Source organism: Serpula lacrymans, assembly GCF_000218685.1.
Source record: "Serpula lacrymans var. lacrymans S7.9 unplaced genomic scaffold SERLAscaffold_5, whole genome shotgun sequence".
NCBI classification, from domain to species: Eukaryota; Fungi; Basidiomycota; class Agaricomycetes; order Boletales; family Serpulaceae; genus Serpula; species Serpula lacrymans.
In genome coordinates, this window is record NW_006763294.1 from 3075070 (window position 1) to 3100685 (window position 25616).

The following is a 25616-nucleotide window of genomic DNA, read 5'->3' on the forward strand; positions in this document are numbered from 1 at the left end:
TTTTTTGCATAGTCATTTGTGTGCTTAAATATTTCTTCCTTCCTTAGGATGGCTTAATACACTTGTTTTATTGTTCCAAGCAGCATCAATTGTTTATAAGGTGACACAAGCTGATTCTAAGTGGAAGACCCTACTTAATTCCTTCTTGAATTCTGATCTGGCTGCTTGGCGCTTTCTTTACTTGAACAGCTTAGACAGGTATTAAGCACGTTCAAGCAACCACCAAGCAGTCGCGCATTTTACTGATGTACCCTGAATGACTGTCTGAGCCGCTAAATGTGGTAGGTGTTTACTTGACAGCCATCTTCGATATTGATGCTTCAGGTTAACCATTATGTTTAGCACTTGCTCTCTCAAGCTTTTATCCCAAGGAATATCTTTTGTTCTAAAAATGTTCAGCACAAAGCACATTGCCAAAGCCACGTGTGTTCAACTATTGAAGGGTGGTACATAGAATTTATCCAAAGAAATTCTGCAGAAAATTAATGAGCTTGTTTGATGTCACAGCAAAAGAAGTTTCTTACATGGAAAAGTCCAAAAGTACATTTGTATCCTGCATCAAGGTTGCCTGGACTGACTCTTGCTTAAAGATTGCAAGAACTTGGGCAGTATCAAGGAGAAAAGAAACACTTGAACCTGCTTGCTTTAGTGCAGCGAGGAGTTTGCTCAATGTATCGGAATCAATGACTCGCTTGATATGCAACAGATGCCCGTGCTGCTGAATTTGCATTCTCTCCGCAGTAATATTCCGTGAAAACTTTTTGTGTTTTTAAGATTGTATAGCGCCAAAAAAAAGCAGTGTAAGGGACTTGCCTCCTGGTGAGTAGAAACAAGATTTTTCATCGCTTCATGCTGCAAGGGTACTTCAATTTCCCAATTGTCCTGCAGGCCTCCGCTTGCCGTAACAGGGCCTACAGGTAGATATTTCCACTCAAGCCCCCAATGCTGGTCCTCAACGGTTCTAGCTGATTTTGACGCAGTGATTGTAACAACCAAGAGTTAGCTACTCTGGCACACACAGGAACACACTATAAAGAGAACGAAGAGGGAGTGGTTACCCTTTAGAATGCAGAGAGTTAGTTGGGATACAACAGAAGGACTCGCTGAGGAGTCTCTACATGTTTGTTTGTACATGTGTACTATACAGTTGGTAGATGCAGTGGCTGATGATGTCATGGGGCCTAGCCCGTATGACCAGCTCCACTGTGTGAGAGAGTTGTGTCCAAAAATAAGAAGAAAGGCAACGCGGTGCGAGAAAGGGCAAGTGCCGCGTGGCACCATGTGTGAAAGCTATAGTACAAGGTTAAAGCGGAGAAATAAAAGTAAAGGGAAGGTCCGAAAATTGTGTTATCGTAACAGTGATATGATGGAATATGGTGTAAAGCATGTTGAGAACCGTGAACCCATCTGCAAGAAAGTGGGTTGCGTGTATGAAAATGGAATGCAAGCCAGTGCTGCACAATAGAAAAAGGCATGCAAAATACTATTTGCAAACCAAATCACTCTTATCCACTTCTGGAAGGTGGATTTCATTTTTCGAGAGGATGAAGTCGTCATCTGATATATCATCATGGTGAACTGTCAGACTATCCCTTGCCCAGTTGCACACATGCAGAGAATCAGGTGCAGGTGTGTAGAACCAAGCATGGCTATCTTGCTGACTGCAAATTTCTGCCGCAATTAAAGGAGAGAAAAATCTAGTACACCGTAAGCATTATTCATATGGATTTATAAGATTAAGATTACTCAGACCTTAGATGGCAAAGAGCATCACATATCTTTGCGGCCAAGCTGTCCTCAACAAAAGTGGATTTAAATGGAACCTCCATGCAGAATTCATTAGCTCTGTATCGGAGTTAGCTATGTCCCTCAGGAACGAGAGGCGACTATACAAACCCTTCTGTGAACTGGCTTATCTGGTAGTGTGTAGCCTCGGACCCTAAGAGAGGTCTGTAGGAAACTTTGAGTATCAATCTGCAGTCACTAAACATAATATAACTGACCGGGTATATACACCTTTGTCGTGCAACCATTGTTGTACTACGGAAGACATGACTAGCTACTTAGGATTGAGATTTGGATGGAGTAGTCTGATCATTTGTATCCTGCACCAACACCGCTTAAATATCCTTCACGTTCCTGTGCCATTGGGTAAGTGATGGCCAAAATACTTTTCTGGTATTGTACCACAAGCTTTCCAAAATATCATCAAGTGAGGATTGAAAGCCTGAGGTGCCAGCGCTGAAAAGACAAAGCTATCTGGGTCTACATAGTTGATGTCATTCTCATCCATATACACCTTTATCACTGATACCTCCTTATCTACTCTGCTGAGCCTCTTGCGACTGGTGTTTAATATGTCCTTGTGGAGATCAATCATCCCTGTGGACTGATTGATCTTCCAAGCACTAAACTGTACTTTGCATCGCAAGGACTCTCTTTCTGCCACCTGGATTTCAAATGCTCTACCAACTTTGTCAGGGGTTAAGTCTTCCTCGTCAGCAAGCAAGAAGGGTAAGTTATTGCTAAGTTTTTCTACCTAGAAATTGTCAAAGTTATGATCAATTGAAAGCTAACAAGCTCTTACAGAGACTTTTGGGGATTTTTTTTTTCAGGAGACACTCAGTGTTCAATCTTTGTAATGACAGGAGGAAGCTTCTTTTGAGATAGTCCACTGGAAGGCTGAGGGTAAGGGGTGTATAATGTGATTCCCTTCAATGAGCATGGAGAGTGCGGATGGTGATGGGCAGATATGTGCTTGTCAGAGATTTGGGACAAGTTGGCGCCTAGATTAGGAACTCCTCCCTCCCAAGTAATACTGACTTTGTGGTTGTCAGAAGTCATATCGCAGTTGGAGGTAGGAGGGAAATTGATTTCAGTGTTAGGATTGACAGCAAAACCAGTGGGAGAAAGGTCAGGAATATTGGTGAAAATAGCACTCTCTCCAGAGAAAATTGTAGTAATGAGTTAAAGAGACTGATTGGAGTTTGAAGGACTTGTGCATTCCTGCTGCACTGTTAGGTGAGCATACAGCAGGAAGACAGTAAACTGACCAAGTGTATTGCAGACATGGAACAGCACATCCAGAATGATCCTATGGAAGAAAATCTAGTCAGTTGTCCTACACAAGGGTGCTCTGAACAATTCAGAGACTGGCATAAAGTAATCAGTCACCTCAACAATCCTTTTCTCTCTTGCATTCCTCTAGCGGAACCTATTACTACTGCAAATGGCGAACAACTTCACATACCTGCTAGAAATGCACCCCCTGATCTGCCTCACTGGAATAATCAGGGCGCCATCCCACTGGGAACCAAGCTCTCTTATCACCCTAACTCTGCACCCAACTATGGCATACTACCAAATGCCTTGGAATAAATGAATGCTGATAAATATGCCAACAAATGCACTCACGGAACAAATGGGAGCTGGCAAAAGTCCTGATGGAAACGCTCAATCAAACACAGATCAATAAGTTCTTAAAACTTGCCTGGGTAATTACTTCATCATTCAGAATCTGTGAGAAGTGCTCATGTTTTTTCAGACAAAAGATCCTTCAAAGTTGAGCTTTGGTTTGGCATACTGTCTAACATTGTTTATGGAGATACTGCCAAGCGGGCCAGTATGGAAAATGGAAGAAATACAGGCCAGAAATTACAAGACTGAAAAACCCATGATCCTGTTGTATAGGGATGGTCTTGAAGTCGTCAAATCACTGTTTGGAAATCCTATCTTTGCTAAACACATGATGATGGACCCCAAGCAAGTAGTGAACAAAGATGGCGAATGGGAGTACAGCGAGTGGATGACCGGTGACTATGCATGGGCTATACAGGTATGTATCTGTATCATTATTCACTCATTTAGCTGATAGGCAGTTTAGGATCAACTTCCTATTGGTTCTACTATTGTTGGAGTTGTTGGTGCGTCAGACAAGTCAACAGTTACTCAGGGAACAGGTGGTATTGACATGCATCCTACCTTTTCTACACTCGCAAACATCTCATTGGACGTGCCTATGAAAGCCACAACTCACTCTTGGCTCCGCACGGCTTTCTTACCTATTCCAACATTCCTGGATTGTCACACTGAATACCAATCTATTCTCTTGGATTGTGTCTAACACCTTTATGGACATTGTTACAACAAACCTCAAGATGGCGGCTAGCACAGGCATATGGATGGCTGATCCAAATGGTGTAGCTCGTCAAGTATATACACCGTTAATTGCTTGGGTAGCTGACTTACCAGAACAGCAAATGATTGCATGCACAACAAAGAACCTCCCGCCAATCTCACATGCTTGCTTGAAGAAATTTGGCAATAACAAACCTTGTCGACCACGGCTAGGCATGGATAGACTCCTAGCCATTAACAGCATCCAATCTGATATGTGGGACTTTGCCAGCTTTGTTTCAGAGGCAAAGGCTAAAGGTTTGAGTGGTGTCCATCATCCATTTTGGCACGATTGGCCTTTGGCAGACCCAAGCAAATTTTGTGTTCCCGAGGATTTACATACATGCCATAAGGTTTTCTTTGACCATGTCTTGCTGTGGTGTAAGGAAGCTATTGGAAGAGATGAACTCGGTGCACGCCACAAGAGTTTTATCAGGAAAAATGGGGGTAGCTATATAGAGCTCTATAGCACTATAAGTACTCATAAAGCTATTATAGTGGTCAAACCTGTTATAGAACCTCTGCCATCTATAGAGCCTCATATAGCTCTATAAATGCTCTTATAGATGTTGGAAATTGTTGTGTGGCTGATAAAAAAAAATTAACACAGACAGGATTTGCACTCTCAACCTGCTAGTCAGCTTTTGGGTGACTAAGCAACCTATCACCACACATTACATTTATCCACTACACCATAAAAGCTTATAAAATATATCATACAGGTTTTATATATTGACCTTTCATGGACTTAGATTATTTTTTTACTCATTGTCACTACTTATATTTGAATAAATCATTATTCTTATTTTATAAATATCAAAGATACAAACTACTATCTCACTAATACAGGCTACATAATTAATTAATACTGGATGATTTATTAGCCCTTTTAAGCACCTTGGACTATATTATAACTATGACCTTCACAGCTATAGGAGCTATGTAGGCTGCTATAGGCTATAAGAGCACTTATAGTATCTTGCCTATAATAATATACTTGACTCCAAACACTTTTGGCCTCTTTCTATTATTGAACAACTTTATTAGATTAATCCAGAGTTTGAGGGAATTAGAAAGCTCAATGCTCACTGAACTTGACCATGAATCAAGCTGGCTATCTCGCGCTTTGCCCGAAGAAAACCATATCTCCAGCATCCAGCCCATCCACAACCATTTTTTGAAAGGGATCCAGTCTATTGACACCAGGTCAGTGTTTCACCTCACAAAGCAGCCAGGTATAAAGTCTATCTCGATCAATGATGCGGCAGAACTGTTTGCTTTAGAAGACTTACCAACAGCCATAGCCAACTATGCACGAGGCTTATTGAACGCACAGCAATTTGGTCACAGGTTTTCTGGGCCAGATGACTGTGCAAATTTATCATTCACACATATTTGGGTGTGGTATAAATGCAAAATAGAGCTACACTCAACATTTTGGTCACATATCATCATGCTGCCGCAAACTATTCAAGCATATCCGCCATTTCCCAATATGCCACTTGGAAACTGCGATGCTGTGATGCTGGGTAATCAGGATGGGCGTGGTTTGGAGTGTAAGTTTATAAAGTTTATCATAACATTAACCGATGTGTTGCTTTTATCTAGCTACTTCTGTGGTGCAAACACATATCATATTTCAGGGCCATAGTGCCGTGAAACACTGTCCTCAACCAATGTCTATCGCCTGTGCTTATTTATGCACAAAACTTTGGTTATACAGGAGCGAGAGGAGATGGCCGGGGGAATGTTTTGGTGGAAGAAGATGTTGATATGTACATGGTTGAACGACTCTTCCACAACTCAACAACCGGAGAAAGGATCCGGGTAGGCAATGTGTATCCTCTCAACTCAATACACTTGCCTGTTGATCTCATACCCGTTTTTGGTGCAGTTATGAACTGTGACATCAATTCCAGCAACTCTATGGAGGTTCCAACGACTTTCTATGTCAATAATTTCTCGGACAAAGAGACCTATAATATGTTTCTGACCGAGTTTGCAGATTGATTGTTGTACAATAGATATTCACACTTCTAGTTATCGTTCTCTGATATGATAATGACAATCAGCCACCACTGGCAATCTCTATCTTATCACGCTGATAAAATGCTATCTCTATGATGTCTGAAATCTCATCGCAATCTACTTCTGAAAATTCAATCCTTTGGATATATATGGTAATATCAACTTTTTCCACCAATCAGAGACATCAACACCAGAAGTCTCAAATTTTGAAATGCGCCTAATGCTAGGTGAGGTATAAGCAAATTTTCTCATTTTGCAGATGTATTCGGACATTTCTGAAAACTTACATTCCACTCTCATTTTTCCTCAACAACTTAATCCATAGCGGTTCTGTGTATTTTTACCACTCACTCCAACTTTCCTAACACAAAATCCTGAATTATTGAGTGAGTTCCATGTGCGTGACTTTTGAGAAAGTAAGAGCTTGTACGGGAACTCTCACTTTCAAAAAATTCAATTTTTGCTTCGGCACAGCTCCTCCTGGTTAGAGCGGAGAATGAAAATACACAGACCACAAAGTTCTTGCACATACCCCTAGTTAGCACTACCAGCCATTATTATAAGGTCCATCTTGCAGCTCAATATTGAGTCCAATTCTAATTGCATGGACAAAAATCAAGCCCTATCCAACTCACAGATTGCCTTGACTAGAAAACAAATCCTCTCATATGGCCTGCAGATGTCGAGGTTCATGTCAATCCTTGTGCAGTTGATCATTGCAACAGCTCACACTGTTGCTGAGGAGCAGGAGCAGCAACTACGGCCAAGGCCATATCATAACTCAATTCTGACGGGTTATTGATGGGTTAGACAATTAATGGATGGTCATCCTGATCAAATAAGGACTGAGTTGGGTATGTGGCAAGAAGTATTTGTAAAGCTTATTGATTTCCTGCAGAGTCATGAGTATACTGACTCCAAGCATGTCATGCTGGAGGAACAAACCAATGTCTTTCTGTATGCCTGCGTCACCGGTCTATCTACCCGCCATCTTGCTGAACACTTTCAATATTCCAACGACACAATTGCCAAGTATTTCAAGTGGATGCTTCAGGCTTTCAATTCCACCAATATCTACAACTCCTATGTACATCTTTCTGAGGCCACTGAGGCCACACCAACTGCTATTGCCAACAACCCAAAACTTTGCCACTTCAAGGACGCCATTGGTGCAATTGACGGCACCCATATTGCCTGCAGCCCTTTGGCTGCAGAGCGTGATGCTACGGAAAATTGCAAGGGCATGTTCTCACAGAACTGCCTTTTGTGCTGCAATTTCAACATGCAGTTTACGTATGTCCTTAGTGGGTGGGAGGGGTCCACCGCGGATGCCAGTCTCTTTCATGATGCTTGCTCCCATGATCTGCACACACAATCATCCCGAACAACATATTATTCTGTGGCTCCTCAGAGCACTCTGCCTGCTCTCGCAAATGTAATTGATTCTTCACTTCTCATTTTTTCATTATGGACTACACCACCTGTACTAACAAATCCCACACGTATACTTGGACAATTTTGACATTTTACTTTGTTGTACCAACTTACTCTGAGTTTATCCTGAACTTTCCTTTAAATTACTTTATGGTTTCATAATTGGTGTATTTTCTCCCATCACTCATACTTACACACCAAAAAATCTTCCTGGTGCTCCAATTCACATAAATGTCATCCACGAATACATCATCAACGAACTTCGCCTAGGCCGTTTCTCCGGTCCCTTTACTCAAACCGCTCTCAAATTGAAAATAGGATCATTCCGCTCTTCACCCCTACAAGTTTCCATCAAAGAAGGATTACCTGGCGAACCGACAAAATTTTGTGTCTGCAGACATCTATCATACGTCGGATCCCAAGGACACTCAGTTAACAACGAAATCAACAGTTCCTTATATCCCACAAAATGGGGCACCGCTCAGTACATTGCACAACTCGTAAGTTCATTTCATGATAGTTCAAACAATGTACCGCACCTTTTTGTATTGGGCTCTCCACCACATTGTATTATGTGCGCCCCTCGCATACAATCTGATCAATAGACGAATGGTTATATTACTGCCAATCCTTCACCATAGAACTGGCAGTGTTGGTGGGGATCCAACTTGGAATATCAGTTACCAACTTTCTTATCCGAAGTGATAACAAAGGAGTCATTGCTTCTTTTCGCAAAGGGCAATGTCACAATATGCACATCAACATGTGCATTTGTCGCACAGAAGCCGTTCTGGCACCACTCAGCCTCTCTCTCACCCTCATATACGTCAATACCAAGGACAACCTTGCTGACCCCATATCACACGGCATCCATCCCTCTACTGCCTCTCGTCTCCCCTTTGCAGTCCGACTACCCACCGACATATCCCCCTTCTTCTCTCATGTCTGACCGCCACTCTCTAACAGACATACTACAATCTGTAGATGTTGGTGCCGCCACTCAAGCCCTATATCGTGAATTTCCTCCCTCTGTGAGGCACTTAGCCTCCTCTTCAACTGATCAAACACGCACTCCCAGGACACCACGTCTTAATAATTGCATCCAACAATCATCTCATTGCCCTCACGTTCTTGCAAGTGACAGACTTTTACTTTGGTCAGCTCCGCACTCTATATCCTTCCAGCATGATCTTGATGTTGCCTTTCCTTCTTCTCATTTAATCAAACTCTTCCAGGTCATGATTTGATCATTAGACGAAAATACACGCAGTAATTATGGGGCCGGGCTACTTCAATTCACTCAATACTGTGATCAACTGAATATTCCCGAAGAGAATTGTATGCCCGCATCAGAAACTCTCTTAACAGCATTCTCAGCACACGCAGCTGGCTCTATCTCTTTGAGCGCTCTCAACAATTGGTTAGCTGGGCTACATTTCTGGCACACTATAAACGGTGCTCCTTGGCACGGACATGAAATGCTTCATCATGTACGCCGAGGAGTCACAAAACTGGTTCCCATCTCCTCCAAACATACAAAGAGGCCTCCTGTTACTATAGAGGCATTACTTTCACTCTGCCATGGCCTGGACCTAACCAATTCTCTTGATGCCAGTCTGGCCTTTTGGTTGTGTTGTTGGTAGGCACCTCCTTTGATTATACTATATTCATTTCTTTCTCCTTTTTTCAACAATTCATGTAGTCTTGGTGAACTTATCATACCCAGCACCAATCTCTTTCTTCCTGTAACAACCAAGAGTTAGTTACTCTGGCGCACACAAGAACACACTATAAAGAAGATGTTGAGGGAGTGGTTACCCCTTAAGCTGCAGAGAGTTTGTTGGTATACAACAGGAGGACTCGCTAAGGAGTCTCCTGGATCTATTGGGGTATATATACTAATGCAGAGTGTTTGTGCTTATGTACTGTACAGTTGATAAAGTCAGTGGCTGATGATGTCATGGGGCCTAGCCCGCATGACCAGCTCCACTGTGTGCGAGAGTTGTATCTAAAATAAGAAGAAGGCAATGCGGCGCGAGAAAGAGGAGTTTGAACAAAAGGGGAAGTGCCACGTGGCACCATGTGTGAAAGCTAAAGTGTACAAGGTTAAAGCGGAGAATGAAAAAGAAGGAAAGGTCCGAAAATTGTGTTATCATAACACTTCCTGCCAAACACGTATCCCGTTCCGTTATCCCACTAACATTCCATCACCTACCCAATAACACAGTTTTCACCACATTTCACATACCTTGGACGAAAACCACTCTACAAGATGGAGCGGACATCTCTGTCACTGCACGCGCTCACCCCACTTGTCCCATAACAGCTCTCAAACACCATCTTGTCTGTAACGCAAAGGTACCTGACATGGCTCCCTTGTTTGCTTCTGAAACAGCAAATGGTTCCTGGGCACCATTAACCAGGCTGTGGTTCTTGAACCGATGTAATGCAGTATGGCTGGAAGCGGGATATCCAGATATGCTGGGACATGCATTTCAGATCGGAGGTACCACTGAACTGTTACTTCAAGGCATCAATCCAGACATCATTGCAACTCAAGGATGTTGGCACAGCAGGGCATTTTTATTATACTGGCATCGCATAGAATCCATTCTTCCTTTGTTTCTTTCTGCTTCTAATCAGGACTCATCTTGTTCACGTCTCTTAGCATCCATAGATACTTTTCACCAACGACACGGCATTTCAGCATCTTGAGCGCTCATCACTCAAAAACTCAAAACATATGTTGTAATTATCACATTCTCAGGTTTACATTCAATGTTTTGTAATTTGTTTTTAATTTGTTTTTTTCTTGCCAAAATTACACATGATTGGTTTGGTATTTTAAGCATTCCTTGATCACTGACTCAGTGTGGGGATGTCTCCGACCTGTAGTGAGCCAATGTTCTCGGATGGTTAGGTCTAGAATCCTTCCCCACTCGTTCCTGGACCCATCCTCAGAACGCTCCGAAGGTCTAATTTCAGATTTTTTTCATTTTCTCAAACTTTACAATCAGCTGACAAATCCAAAGTTTGGGTTTTCCAGAATTTCTTTCCAATCAGCTGACAAATCCGAAAAAAATTGGTTCTCCGGAATTTCCCGCAAAACCAATAATCTGACCTTCACCACCAAACCACGAAAATAATACTTATTATATTTTTTTATCTTCTCTCATCTCTAATTGTCTAAATAATATATACAAATACTATTTTACTCCATCATATCTATTTCAACAGCTGTGAGCGATCATACAAAAGTGAGTGCAATTCTCCCAACACATTAATCCACGGAGGTCACGTAATAGGTCCAGTGGACTATGCAAACAAACAATCATATAGCATAGCCACCTGGACCCGGATGTTGAACGCGTCTGCCCACATTTACATTGACTGCCCGCACTTCCTCCCAGCCTATCAGCTTCTTGCCCATAGCACTGGTTTGCTATGCCTCCTTTAGGGACCAGTGATGCCGACAACATAACCGGCACTTCATTGACCAAGGCAACAACCAAGGAATGCATTGGGTGCAAGCGGGTACTTGCTTTGGAACAGTTTGCCTTGGCTACCAAAGGCAAGGGCAAAGGACTGCCAAAAGCAACTTGTATGTCTCGTTCTGTACGACAGTCTGAATGGGCTAAAGAGAAGTACCGTGAAAAATGGGATACTGAGAAGGAAAATACCACCAATGAACCCACCAATGAGTCAGCGGCTGCTGGACTTGGTGTTGTAGCACTCGAAGACTTCCTCGCACTTCTCAGCAGGTAGGGGAATCACCTTGAAGTGGATGCTAATGTGGACATTAGCAGTGTCAACCGAAATCTGTCTCTGGATACCTGCACAATTGCAGACCGTATTACCAAGTTAATTTGGGATATGATGAGTTACCGTTGGCTGTAAGTAGCACTGCTGCCAATTTTCACATGATATTAAAGTCAATCATCATCTTCTAGCTATCATAGTAAATATGTTTATCGACGTTCTGGTGGTGACATAATCCAGTATAGATGTCATTGTGCACAGAGTAATACACGCTCCAAGAAGCCTAAAAAGAGTGCTCCGAATGTAGAGAAGCAACGTGATAAGCAGAGCATGCTTACTTTTGCATGTGAAGGCTGGCTGTATATCACTATTTCACGTCACTCTATGACTGCTGAAATATCTGTGACACACCAAGAGGATCATATTCCTTACTGTTGCATTGATATCCCAAAAGAGGTCCATGAACTCGTGCAAAAAATTCAGATTCAACTAGCTCACAGGTATGCTAACTATGTGAGAAGACGAATACTATGTCCGCTAATTGACATATTCTCTCACAGTTATGGAATAAAATCCTCCAGAAGTACCCTAATCCAACGTTTACGAGGAAGGCTATCTACCAGATCTGGTCTAAAATTGGCAGCCAGCAATGGAAGCGTGATGAAGATGAGATGGTGTCAGCAAAAATGCTTCTGGAGTAGGGACGCAAACAAGGAGGACTGGGGGTTTACTCTGTGTTGCCAATTGAGCTGATTCCAGAACCCGGTTTAAAGGCTCTGGCTTTTGCCCTCCCAGATGTCTTGAAGCAGTGGGGTGGAAGAATACGAGAACTATCTCTTATGTGAGATTTTCTATGTACATGAGAATTCAGGCACTGATGGCTTGATCAATAGGGAATACAAATGGCACACAGTTTAAGTGATGTTTGGAGATTCCTGTTGCTCTGATAATGCTATATAAGTGGCTACCATCAGTATCAGATGTATAATTGTGGGTGTGGTTGTGTAAGCATCACAAGCTTAATACTCTTGTACTGCTAAAATTCTGCTCTCTTGGAGCAACTTTGAATATCTCCTAATGCTTCTCATGTTGCTCCGGTAGCTGGATTCCAAGGCAACACACCTATGGACAGCTGAAGGCGGCGGCGGTTGTCGACTATCTCAATCACTAGTTCAAGGACCGTGTTGCACTCAGTGTAAGTGGATTTCTTATAGTCCTCATTGTATAGCTACTATTCTTTCGATTTTAACCTCATAGGGCTATGCACCGTTCTACAAACACCAATAAGGGATTACAAGAAAATATCTACATCATGTTACAACTGCCAACACTATGCAGAAAGCACCTAAGTACAATACTGGAACTGCCCACCAATCTCATATGGATAATTGTGAGTACTCAATCGCTCGAATCAAACCGAACTGATGATGTTATAGACTGGACTATTTATGTACCGACTACATTGATGGCCATGTGCTGGGCAGCACACCGTTCAGATGCGTCAGGATAGATAGTCTTGCGTTGATAGCTCAAGGATGCAGATATCGCAAAACAAAGGACATATGTGAGTACTCAATCGCTCAATATGTTCCACGCTGATAAATATGAGGGATTGTTCCGTTCACATCTCTGTTGCACTGATGGTCTGATGGTCACACGCTGCCCAGGTTGATATTGTGGAGAACGGTGACATGTACATGGATGGTGAATATAACTACCTAGGGCTTCGATCAACTTGGACGACGTCCATTGCATTGTATGTATATCTGCAGGCAGTATCATTCTATCTCGGCCGTGCTAATATTGTGTTCAAAAATTTTATTAATATACTATTAATTGGGCAATTACATAGGAGAAAATGTGCTATATATCAATTTCTACTTTGGCATCATTCACCCAAATGACATGTCTCCTACTGCTCAGATGACTCCACCCTAGCTGCTTTTAATGCAGCACATTTTTCTTTTATACGAGCCAATGCACTGTTTTTGGATACAAGGCATTGAGCAGACGAGTGACTTGGAAAGATCTGGCTGATAACAGAGGAAAATTGAGCTATCAAACACATCATGATGATATTGTGAAAGGCCTACATGTTCCACCATTTCAGCAATGCCTCAACTTCTTCTCTCTCATCAATGTTGTTGAACAAATCAAGTATTGAAGAGTAAAACCGTTCAGAATCTGTAATTGCGTCACTTTTAGTAAAGACCAGTGACAACGATAGCCCAAACCGGACCTGAGGGATACCCATATATGAGCTATGACCTTAGTAAAAGGGAAATTGTCCATTTACCTGCGTTGCAACATAGGCTATCGAGGCAGGTGTTACAGATGACATCCCATGAATGCGGGCATTGCCTGATCTGGTTGCTTTTGGCTCTTTTTCTACAGAGCTAGGCGACGTGAAGACATATTTGTAAGACTATGACCATAATGTTAGTTCTTCGTAAATGAGAAGGGCGAGTAACTTACAGATACTAGCAATGAGCTCTGGAATGCTCCAATCCAGGGATTGTCACTATCGTACTTGTAGTCCTTGTAGATGAAATTCGGCCACTGATCGCCGGGGATGATCAAACTTCCATCTTTTAAACTCGTTTTCAGCCTATGCAAACCTATGAATAATGTGAATGAGTGATAGCCTGATAAACTTACTGTTGGTTGGACCAGGCCAAGCCAGCTGGGCATAACAAAGCCCCAGTACACTCATGATTGAACCCGCAATCAGATTTGATGTTGCATGATAGAGGAGGATGAATGGTGTAACAACCAAGAGTTATTTACTCTGGCGCACACATGAACACACTATAAAGAAGATGATGGGGAGTGGTTACCCCTTAGGCTGCAGTGAGTCAGTTGTGCTAGACAACAGGAGGACTCCCTGGGTCCTTCCCCATGTATTGCTCTTGTATATATACTAAAATACATGAGGTACTGTACAGTTGTAAATAAAGTTCAAAGTCCGATGTCTAGCATGTGACCGGTCACATGATGAGTCTAGACACTGGTCAGGTGATATGTCACATGACTGGTCATGTGACTATGAAAAGTTGAAAATGTAAAGTAAAGTAAATAGTCACATGACTGGTCATGTGACTTGGAAAATAAAAGTAGAAGTACAAAAGTGAAGCGTAAGTAGGTGCTGGTATGTCAATTGTAACAAATGGTTTGTCCTGGATGTGTTATCCAGTCAAGGATGGTGCCTTTGAGACTTTTGGTATTGTCTGACCTAGCCTAGATGCACCCCACTGGATCTTCCACATTTCAGGTTAGTAGTTTGCATAGAAAATAAAGTGATAAACTTACCAACTCTGCTATTATCCCAATTTCTTCTTCCAAGCTTGCCCTGATATGCTCTTCTAGACCTGGTATTATATCTAGAAGCATTTTGAAAATATGTTGCTCTCTCAATTCGCTGAAACAAAACATTCCTTTATGAACTTAAAACAATATGGAGAAAATGTGACTTACTCCACTCTGAGCACTTCTAACCCATGCTGGTCACTAGCAAATTCTGGGTCCAAGTCTTCCATACGCCGTGTGCCATTGACAACCAGGGTTTTGATATCGCACATAGCATGAGCAGTTTGTCCAAAATGTTGGCCATGGTGCACCAATGGGTCAGAGGTACATCTATCACATTAGCTAGTCAGTCCCATATGTGGCCAATCACACACCACTCACAGCTTTTTCCTTGGGCCCACTTGAAGAGCACTCTCACAATGTCGATGACCTGAAACGATTTGAGAGGGGCTTAGATGAGGCATGATGAGAGCCAGAGATCAGTTGCTAGGAGGGGATATCGAATGAAGAGAAAACTTGGGACTGGGGGTGACAGGCGCGAGTAAGTCTAGAAATTGGATATATAAGGCAGTGGTCACCTCGTGCAAGTGGTCAACTTGGTAAGCTGGGGAAATTTAACAAATAGACTATAAAAATGTAGCTTTTAACAAAGTTGAAAGGTGACCAGAGCACCAAGGACCCTGAATGTAAATGATGGTTGACTGACAAAGCTTGCCCATTCACCCTGTTTGTTGATTGGGACACCCAAGCATATAAATCTACTGAGTTATCCTGCAGTTGATCTGAGAGAAAAAGGCCCTTACCACAATTTTTTACTTGATCCCAACTGCTACCACAACTTACACAATATCCCTAATCTGTCCAATGTCCCAGCATACAGTGCCAGCCTACAGCAACATCAACTATGCTGGTCTCAGGTTTGATATGTTGAACAAGAAGGCACTATTTCTGCCATACTTAAAACGCATTCACCGGCACTATGATGCCGAAGCCGAAAACCTTCATCCTTGGTTGTGGTAAGTTGCTGTAGCACCTTGACGCTTCTCGCTATTAATGTCTGGGTTTAATTAGGCTGGTAACTTTGTCAGGCGAAAGGATAACACCTTCAGAGTTGGACCACCATTGAAAAATCTACAACTTTCTTGGCCCCTCCTGTCTTTGTGCTTTGAAGAAAGGCGAGCAAGGAGCTTATACAGAGTGTGTCATCACCATTGAAGCTGACGAGTTGTATGTTGGGGAGTACATGGCCAAGTGTGCAAAAGGAGACTGTGGATACTCAGGCAAGTCCTAAAGTTACCCCCAAACATCGAGCTGGCCTTTACTCACCATATGGTCCACTTATTAGTCAGTATTGAATGCATGTACACAAGGAATGGGCTGTTGGTAAACAGGTACCCCCGTCAAGGTAGGTTCTAGTCAACCAGTCAAAGTCAATATACTTGTATTTGCAACACGCTTGAACTCAGACGTACCAGATACAAACTCCCCAGTGCCCCCGCGTGTAGTCTATTCAACCAGATTGAGGCAACAGGTCATTGGTGCGCAACTTCCACACTTCATATACTTGAAATGACACTCTGAGAAATAGGCATCACAACTCTACTTACATCCATCCATAGACATAACAGGGCACCACGCGGAGAAACGGATGCACTTTTGGATCAAATTCTTCGTTTAGACGCCCTGCGACACCCTGGACTCACTGAGCCCAATTTCAGGAGGATATTTACCCAGTGCTCCTGAGGGTTGATCATGACAAAAAGGGCATTTTCCCACCACAACTGCATGATGGCTGTTGCCCTCGGAATAGAACCTACCATCATTGACCTTACAGGGGATGATTGAATTTTAGTGTATTATTCAATCTAGAAAATGTTTCAATTTTAATTAAATTTTTACACAAAATTTCCAACTGAGTGATACAACTTGAAAGAAAGAGATAATGAGACAACTAATGCAAACACTGCGAAAAACTACAGAAAACAAATTAATAAAAATACAAACATATTTACCTTGTAACAAGCAACTCACAAGAAAAGTTGTAGAACTCAAATACAATTATACAGGATGGACCAACACTGACTGACATTCTTGGAGGAAGTAGGATTGTTGAGAGAGTGAACAAAGCCTTCCAATATCATGGTGCACAGCTTGAAGCTCCACTCTGGCTTTCAACATACAGCCTTTGTACGAGTTAGCCTTGATGAGGCTATAACACCATTTGAACTCAGAAGTGCGCACAATTGCATGTAAAGCACTGCGTGACAACTGGGCATGGTGAAGTTGCTGCTGCAATGAAGCGGGGTCAGAGATTCAGTCTGTGGATTCGACAAAGTTCGTCGCTGCAAACATATTAGATGGCAAGAAGGCTAGAAAGTACTGGATGCACCAAGTTGACCGCAATCTCTATGAGATTCTGCATATTGGTCGTCTCCTCCTGAGTACGTGATATGATGATAGGTTCTATGCCAGGTTCAGAAGCCAAATCAGTAAAACGTGGATAGCAAGGAGATGCAGAACTATTGAGAACGCAACAATTGGCATAGCCTTGGGATGACCTTGATGAAGTTAAAGTAGCCTCGTCCCGCTTGGGCGAATATAATTGACTGGTGGTCAAAGCAGGTTGCAGGGAAATTGTGAGACACGTAGTTGACATCTGTATGGTTGAAATTACATGTAAAAATTTTATCAAAACCACAGAGAGCGAGGCATATGTGGCAGTAGCTATTCAAGTCTGAGATCTGGGACTTGGGTGAGGTGAGTGAAGCAGGAACCAGCACTTTGTTGTCATAATTTCCTGAGCATGCTTACTTATCGTGGATTCTGAGCGAGTTGGTTGAGTTGTCACTCACTATTCAACCAACTTCTGGCAACGGTACATTATTTTACATTTTACCTCTGGGGCAAGTTACCCGTCAATAGACATTGTCACATTTTCAGGGTCAAAATCCGGTTGCTTTGGGCGAAGCAAAGGTTTCTTGAATGCTTTCACCAGGTATATAATTTATATCTGACGTGCCTCCAAGCGTGTCAGGCTTGAAATCTACCACATCTTTCTATGGCCCCTTCTTTGGATGACCCGCCAGATGGATTCCACAACAATGAGGCCCTAGCCTCCATTTCAGCTGCACTACGTCCTGAAAATATTGAAGCATCCTTGCAAGCAGAGAATTTTCTATGGGGGTCTGGCCTCCAACCCTTGGCCCCTTTTGTGAGTTTCAAGTTCCATTTGTACAAAAATCGTTGATTCATCGCATTTGTTTTATTTGCAGATCCAGGGGTCATCTTCTGAAGGGTACAGCTCATCTAATGCCCATAGCAGTAATTTGAGCAGGGCTTCTAGTATTTGGGGTGTATTCACATCCCTTAATAACGAGGAAGGACGAGGCTTCATACCGGAAGACACTACTCTCCTAAACTTGGCTGCCCACAACATAGAGTATGATGTTGGTTTTGGTATGAACATTCTATGGCTAATACATTTATAATTGCATGTGTAAGCTGATCTTTGTGTTTGCAGGCGTGTCCTCCCGTCAGATCTGTTCGCCCTAGCGTAGTCAACCAGGATCCCCAGGTTCTTCAGCCGCCCCACGACTTGCGGCTTGTTAATCCTGCAGCAAATAACCCTCTGACTGATCCCTGTCTTTGCACGTTAGAATGGTACAAGAATATTCCTCGCAACAAAGCAGACGACTATGTAATTATCAAGGTTATGTTAACTTGTTTGCGTAGTACCGAGATCCTACATATTTTTTCCAATTTGGATGCAGACATACTCGACAATGAAGCTGTCGATGCTGAACAAAAATTCATCCGTGAGCATCCAGACAGTCGCAGTTTCAGTAAGCTCCATATTTTGATCTCATTAGGTTCATGATAATGACTTTTTTTTTAATAATATACCTGTGTAGCTTTCTATGTTCCTCACCAAGAAGTTTGCATGGATCAGCACTTCCTTGAGCTAGCCAGGACTAGGATCTGAAACCTTTGTACCAGCGATAGGAGATGCACTGCGACAATTGTAGATGGACCCTGTCCCAAAGATAAGGGAAAGGCAAACAAAAGGAAATCTTCACAAAAAGGTAAAGGTAGGCAACAAGAAGAGCCATCAGAAGATTGACCAAGTCAACCCTCCTCCTACAATGCGTGATACATAGATGGTCACACTCGGTCAGCAGAAGAGACAAAAGCAATACTCAATTGGCTTCATTCTCGACCCGGTGATATTTCATTTGCACATACATTCAACAAATTTGTAAGATTCAAGTTCCACATCAGGGGTGCTATTACTAATATCACTTAGGGTAATGTTTTAGGTCTGTACAACAACCCTGCTTTTGAGGAGGTCTTGTGCTGTATCCTTCTCTTACCTTCCGAGCGAGTGCTCACCTTAACTGACTGGCGTGAGTTGGGTATGATCCCTTTGACAGCCTATGTGCACATTGTTACATTGGTTAGTTTGTCATGATTCTTATACACTGTCACGTCACTCACATAGGTTTCACAGATATCACATTCGTTCCATCAGCTGTGGTTGGGTACCCACGCAACTTCACCAAGGCTTACATGGAGGGAATATGAGGGCCCGGTTTTTATTGACTCTTTGAACCACTTACAACAGCAGGCTATGGTAAATCAGGCATTCAATCAACGTAAAACAGAGTTACATGGTATTTTCCTTGTGCAGACTCGGTGAGTTTCAGCTGTGTGGGATGTTTATTGAGCGACTACTTACAATTATTAATATTTTTCTAGCAACTCTAATTTTTCTCATTCACCAAGTACCCCTGCTCTCGTAGCCAATCAGGGTACAACGGTTGACAATCCCACACTGCTATCATCAACCACTGCACTCCCAGTTCCAGCTGCTGTTTTCCATTCTGCTACCTCCTTAACAGCTGTTAGTGTTGCACCCCTTGTGACCATGATCACTGCCATTCAGTCCGACGTTGGTCAACCCATCAGTGCGCCAAATGTGATATTTGATGTCAATAATGGTTTGTTGAATCGTTTTTTTTTTTTCCCTGTGAGTTGTATACTGTTGGTTTACATTGCTTTCATAGATCTCCAAGAGGCAAATACCACAATGCCAACCATTTCACCATCCATGTCCAATGCGGGTTATGCTGGTTTAGGTGGTTACCAGTCTTTTGTTCATTGCAACCTAAGGCCACGCAGGAGGAGGTACTCATTTTAGTTGCTCCTACATCTATATCAATTTCTTTATATGATACACAGTTGTTTTCTGCTTCTCTGACCCTGATATAGTAGTAAATCTAGTGTTTAGGATACATTTGCTGCTTGTTTGCCTCAATTGGAACCTGCTGTGAATCCAAATTACCAATATCTCAGTCTCGTTGTCAACGGGTTATTATTGATATCATTGGACTTGAAGTGAAGGTGTGCGGCGTGTGGGATTGAATGAATAGTAAGCACTGGATGTCACTGAGCAAACCATGGACACAACAAGAAAGATTGCCCGATGCTGTTCCTGGTAGCAAAAGGGAGTGGAGTAGGATGGTGGGTGATGAGGAGAGGCCGAGTGCAAAGCTGCTCAACACCATGAATTTGGAGGGACAATCTTGTACTTGCGTCTACTTTGGGGGTGCTCCCCTGGTGGTCGTCCAAGAGCAAAGATACAATTGCGTTGTCAAGTGTGAAGGAGTGAAAGGAAGTGGGTATGGCTGAATCAACTGACAGCCCAATAACACAGCAGTATCGGGGCTATGTCTTATTCCTGAACACAACATGTATCAAATTTAATTCTGTTTGGAGTATAATATGCAATCTTACCAGACTCCAAAGCTTGCACCTAGAGAACTTGAAGCTACTGCACCACAGCGCGAGAAAAATAGCCATCCAGGATAGATACCACCGATGTAATTTGCACCATGCCTATGGCGGTATTAGACTATATTATTACTTAGAAAAGATAGGATGCATTAAGCATATTCTAACCTTCAGAATCATGCAAAGATTTACATCTCCTGATTTGATGGTTACCTCACAGGAGCGTTTGGATAGCAGCGTGGGCTTCATTAGTGTATATTGTAGTGTAAAATGTGAAATCTGTAAGGCTACTAAAAATGAAATCAGTGTAAGAATGATATCGATTTGTAAATGCTTACCTGCTACCCCGTTGCAATGGGTTTCCAAGCCCAATGGTACCTAACTACCCTCGTCACATTTGTCATCAACTGGAAGCGAGTCTGGAGGTCCATAGTTCCAGTGGTGGTGGTGGTGGTGAGTATTATTGATTTGGACGCCTTTGATATTGTTGAATGTACTGCAAGATGCGTCCACCTCTGTTGCAGCAGCGAGACTCTTGCTCATCCTCTGTACAAATGGTGAGCGAGCCACAATCGTGAACTAAAGAAGTTCACGATCACCATTTTATTTGCCTAAAAAGTTATAAGCGAGAACATTGAACAATCAAAGGAATAAGTAACTTACCTTTAAAGCCTCTAGTTGCTCTTGTGCTGGGGATAGTTTCCTTGGTAGATACTGAGAGAAAAAATATGGTTAGTTTTGTTGGTATGGGTGTAATTGGGTGATGTTACTTACTACAGACATGGCAAGACCTACTGTAATGCCAAGGACAAATCCATAGCTCAAGTTTGGATTGACATTAGCTGTAAAATGATGATAAGTATATTATCGTACCGATCAATAGAAGTTGCTGGGTGTACATACCTGGTAATTGTATCAATCAAGCTGCTGGTACCGTGGTTGAGGTCTAGGGTTGTCACGTATACTCTACAACAGCTATCTACAGAGTGTAAATGTTGATGGCTTGTATTCAATAGAATGCGCGGTAGGTGTTAATGATTGAAGCTGAATGATATATCTAATGTATTTCTTGAGGGTTTTGTAGTTACATTGATCATATTACAAGACCTAGAAAAGTGGAAAATATATGAAATAATTTGTTTTGCGGATAAAAGGAACTCACTGTTTGCTAAATTTGTCTACTGCAGAGTTCCCAAAAACCAAAAAAAAGGTCCCTGCTAACTAGTACTATGGCATTTTCTGGGGATCCAGATATGAAAATGTGGGATACACACTGGCATACGACCAAGATTATGAAGGTTCTGTTTGTATTCCATTAGTCAAGAATCCTTGAGCTTGATGTAACCTACTTGGTAATAGAGAATAGAGTTATCATTTCTGTTACAATTGATGTACCAGTACCTACTTACGCTTCACTTTTTTGTACTTTTACTTTTTCCAAGTCACATGACCAGTCATGTGACCATTTACTTTACTTTACATTTTCGACTTTTTCATAGTCACATGCCAGACATCGGACTTTAAACTTTATTTACAACTGTACAGTACCTCATGTATTTTAGTATATATACAGGAGCAATACATGGGGAAGGACTCAGCAAGTCCTCCTGTTGTCTAGCACAACTAACTTGTTGAAACCTAAGGGGTGATCCCTTCTCTCTCTCTCTCTTATGCGTCTAAGTTGTGCACCAGAGTAAGAAACTCTTGGTCGTTACAATTTCCAGTTGAATAGACATTGATACTGTTACGATAACACAATTCTCGGACCTTCCCTTTACTTTTATTCTCTGCTTTAACCTTGTACTTTAGCTTTCACACATGGTGCCACGCAGCATTTCCCTTTTTGTCCAAACTCCCCTTTCTCGCGCCGCGTTGCCTTTCTTCCTATTATAAACACAACTCTCTCACACAGTGGAGCTGGCCATGCGGGCTAGGCCCCATGACATCATCAGCTACTGTCGCTGTCAACTGTATAGTACACATGTACAAATAACCCTGTAGTAGTATATATACCCCAATAGATCCAGGAGACTCCTCAGCGAGTCCTCCTGTTGTATACCAACTAACTCACTGCAGCTTAAGGGGTAACCACTCCCATCATCTTCTTTATAGTGTGTTCCTGTGTGCGCCGGAGTAACTAACTCTTAGTTGTTACAGATACAATATTGTTGTGACCTTCAAGTTTGATGAGCAAAAAGTGGCAATTCAATATAATGGTATTGATTGATCAGTCTGGCCGCTGAGTTTGAAAATAGTTCTCACGCATGGATATTGGTATCTGGAGCCGCCATTCTCCTTCTCAGTTTTAACCAATTTACCAATTCTACCAGTGTATTGTTTTGGGACAGCCTTTTTTGCAGTACATCTTCCTTACTTTCTTTCTAGTCCTTTACTGATCACTCATGGTTCAAAAGGATTTTATTCCATGCTCCAGACAAAGAACCTCGAAGACTCACGAGTCAGGATTAAAGGTCACTATTTCAGGTTGTCGAAAGGTTGTGGTAGAAGTTCCCAAGTTGAAGTCGTGAGTTGTCCCTTAAAGATGTAGTTTTACTTACCTGTTTCTCTTTCTTCTAGAAGACGCTCTTCTCGTCATAAATCCAGCCGCCAGGGTCCTAACACGTCAGCTACTCCTAACATCAATTTAGTTGAAGGTGCATAGTCTATTCTTAGGCTATCTATGCACAATGTATTCCGTGACTTATCAAACAAATTATTTATAGGAAATTCTGTACAGGAGAATGTGAATGGATGTAATTGTTCTTTGGGCTTGCCATCGTCTGATCATGGTCAGTCAGTTTTATATGTATCGTCTTTTTTTGACTTGAATGCTTAACACATACGCAGTTCATCCAGATGCTCAAAAAAGGATAGAAATTGAAACCTTTCTCAGCACCATCAAAACTACCGCAGAAGATATGCAACAGCATGTATGCGATATAGAACAAGAACTCGGACACTGGAGAAAAAGGGTGCATCACTACAGATGTCAATGGCTAATGGAGGCCAAAGAGAGACAGTTGCTATCTTCTATGGTTCCTGGAGGTGATACCATATTCTGCAAAAGCCAAGCTAGGCCTTGGCGATCATCTCCCCCCTCCCGTCCTGTACCTGACATAGGTTCCCATCAAAAAATGCCCTAGGAAATATACTGATCTGAATACTGTTGAACCGGAAAGGATTTAGAAGGAGCTAGTGAATTCTCCCTGGAAATTGTCGGAAATGGAGATGATTGAAAGGCTCACCAAATTTACTTATAGCTTACTAAGTAGCTGTTTCTGCATAGTCTCATAGTAATACACCGCACTTTCAATAAAAACTCCACTCCCTGCTATCCTATCAAAATTGTGAGTAATGACTGAGTAGTTCCTGAGTAATGCCCCTCATCAGTAACGCATCCAGTAATACCACCATTTCCAGATAGGCATTTTTGACTCTGATTGATCAGTACTCAAGCTCAAGCTTTGAAAAATTAATATATACTCTAAGTCCATTGACTCTATGTATGCGTCATATATATGGGTAGTTTCAGATTGAAGATTGTGCATATACATAGTAACTTGATTCACATTCATACAAATTTGGATTCAATGTTATCTGGGGAACTATATATACTCGTACGTCATCTAGAATGCTAGACTGTACATGCACCAACTTACTAACTTACCAACCTACCAGTTGCAGCTGGTTTAACTATACACTGACAGTGGCCGCTGTATTACATATATGAAATTCTATGCCTTTGAATGGTTGTGCCTACATTCATTGCACCAAAATAACCACCCCATCGACATTTGTGCTTTCATTCCCTGTTCCAGGTCATTATTATATGCCCGTAGAAGCTCAAAATCTGTTGCACTCAAAGGCAATGTACAGTGCCCAAATTTCTGCTGCTGCTCGTGCTCTTCTTCACCACGACATGCATGCCAATAATTGTCACTTAGATCTGGACCTGGAAGAAAAGGGAGTGCACAACAACCACAAAGCTTTCATGAAACAAAGCTACGGTGAAATTGGTCATAGTTTGAGGTCATCATCCTTGCAGGCAACTCCGGGTGACTTGTTTGATGCAGTCAGTATTTTCCATCCCTAAGTTCAAAGCCACAACTGATAGTGATTTAGGCGACTGCTTTAGACAGGACCAATGGTGGATTTACACTGTGTTTACAAATACCAGGGATATGGCCTGTTGAGGACACTCAAGGAGCTGTAACAACCAAGAGTTAGTTACTCTGGCGCACACTAAGACAAACTATAAAGGTAGTGATGAGGGAGTGGTTACCCCTTAGGTAGGACCGAGTTAGTTGTTGGTATACAACAGGAGGACTCGCTGAGGAGTCTCCTTGATCTATTGGGGTATTTATACTACTACAAGCTATTTGTACATGTATACTGTATAGTTGATGGAGGCAGTGGCTGATGATGTCAGAGGGTGCAGCCCATGTGACCAGCTCCACTACATGAGAGAGTTGTAGCTAAAATAAGAAAAAGGCAGTGCAGCACGAGAAAGTGGAGTTAGAACGAAAAGGAAAGTGCCGCATGGCACAGAGTGTGAACTACAGTAAAAGGTTAAAGCAGAGAATGAAAATTTAAGGGAAAGGTCCAAAAATTGTGTTATTGTAACAGGAGCTGTTGTTTTAGAAGACATTATCATAGATGTTTATTTATCTCCACGGGAGATTGAAAACCATCAGAAGCAATATGAGCAACTCATTGCTCAGATGGTGCAGATTTTTGCAGAGGAAATTGCCATCCCCCATTTACGCAAGTTAAGAAGCCACTGCAGGGTTTCCACAGTTGATATACCAACATTGAGCCGACCAAAAACTCCCCGCCAGGCAAATTTGGATACTTTTATTATACCACCCTCCATCCAAACAGGCAGCTCCCATCATTGCTTCTAAGCTCATGGTAAACATTGCCTCAAAAGTCTCTTTGCTGCTGCGGTGGGTGTGGCTCCGGATTCTCCCCGGGACACATGGCTGCACAACAGCCATCATACTTCATTAGCCTCCAGTCCCTCAATACCACCTGATTTTTCACCCCCCCATCCGCATACCATGACCATTGCTGACAGAATCTCATCAGATCGGATGTGTAAATGGCATGGCATTGCACAAACA

The 25616-nt window shown here is 42.2% G+C and overlaps 7 protein-coding genes across 7 annotated transcripts; 4 read left to right on the plus strand and 3 right to left on the minus strand.

The window, feature by feature from the left end:
- Positions 1-429: 429 nt before the first annotated feature.
- SERLADRAFT_464728 (uncharacterized protein) lies at positions 430-1598 on the minus strand (the record flags this gene model as incomplete). Its single annotated transcript, XM_007317125.1, has 4 exons — positions 430-472; positions 525-757; positions 814-977; positions 1357-1598. The coding sequence occupies 4 exons, from the start codon at positions 1385-1387 to the stop codon at positions 430-432; spliced, it is 471 nt and encodes a 156-aa protein (XP_007317187.1).
- Positions 1599-3404: 1806 nt separating this feature from the next.
- On the plus strand, positions 3405-4123 carry SERLADRAFT_436846 (uncharacterized protein; the record flags this gene model as incomplete). The annotated part of the gene is made up of 3 exons (XM_007317126.1): positions 3405-3494; positions 3545-3835; positions 3884-4123. 3 exons carry the CDS (start codon positions 3405-3407, stop codon positions 4121-4123), a joined length of 621 nt encoding a protein of 206 aa, XP_007317188.1.
- Positions 4124-8579: 4456 nt separating this feature from the next.
- On the plus strand, positions 8580-10353 carry SERLADRAFT_368511 (uncharacterized protein; the record flags this gene model as incomplete). Its single annotated transcript, XM_007317127.1, has 4 exons — positions 8580-8794; positions 8909-9277; positions 9341-9383; positions 9751-10353. The coding sequence occupies 4 exons, from the start codon at positions 8580-8582 to the stop codon at positions 10351-10353; spliced, it is 1230 nt and encodes a 409-aa protein (XP_007317189.1).
- Positions 10354-11082: 729 nt separating this feature from the next.
- On the plus strand, positions 11083-12098 carry SERLADRAFT_407595 (uncharacterized protein; the record flags this gene model as incomplete). The annotated part of the gene is made up of 3 exons (XM_007317128.1): positions 11083-11399; positions 11486-11531; positions 11958-12098. The coding sequence occupies 3 exons, from the start codon at positions 11083-11085 to the stop codon at positions 12096-12098; spliced, it is 504 nt and encodes a 167-aa protein (XP_007317190.1).
- A 1211-nt stretch (positions 12099-13309) lies between these two features.
- SERLADRAFT_368512 (uncharacterized protein) lies at positions 13310-15167 on the minus strand (the record flags this gene model as incomplete). Its single annotated transcript, XM_007317129.1, has 8 exons — positions 13310-13430; positions 13491-13636; positions 13694-13822; positions 13873-14005; positions 14056-14105; positions 14707-14831; positions 14906-15033; positions 15085-15167. The coding sequence occupies 8 exons, from the start codon at positions 15165-15167 to the stop codon at positions 13310-13312; spliced, it is 915 nt and encodes a 304-aa protein (XP_007317191.1).
- Positions 15168-17761: 2594 nt separating this feature from the next.
- SERLADRAFT_407597 (uncharacterized protein) lies at positions 17762-20391 on the plus strand (the record flags this gene model as incomplete). Its single annotated transcript, XM_007317130.1, has 10 exons — positions 17762-17914; positions 17976-18149; positions 18224-18545; positions 18729-18791; positions 19020-19106; positions 19134-19156; positions 19202-19395; positions 19459-19700; positions 19767-19838; positions 20174-20391. The coding sequence occupies 10 exons, from the start codon at positions 17762-17764 to the stop codon at positions 20389-20391; spliced, it is 1548 nt and encodes a 515-aa protein (XP_007317192.1).
- A 101-nt stretch (positions 20392-20492) lies between these two features.
- SERLADRAFT_407598 (uncharacterized protein) lies at positions 20493-21394 on the minus strand (the record flags this gene model as incomplete). Its single annotated transcript, XM_007317131.1, has 7 exons — positions 20493-20598; positions 20712-20783; positions 20832-20871; positions 20991-21039; positions 21157-21207; positions 21268-21335; positions 21367-21394. 7 exons carry the CDS (start codon positions 21392-21394, stop codon positions 20493-20495), a joined length of 414 nt encoding a protein of 137 aa, XP_007317193.1.
- Positions 21395-25616: the final 4222 nt, after the last annotated feature.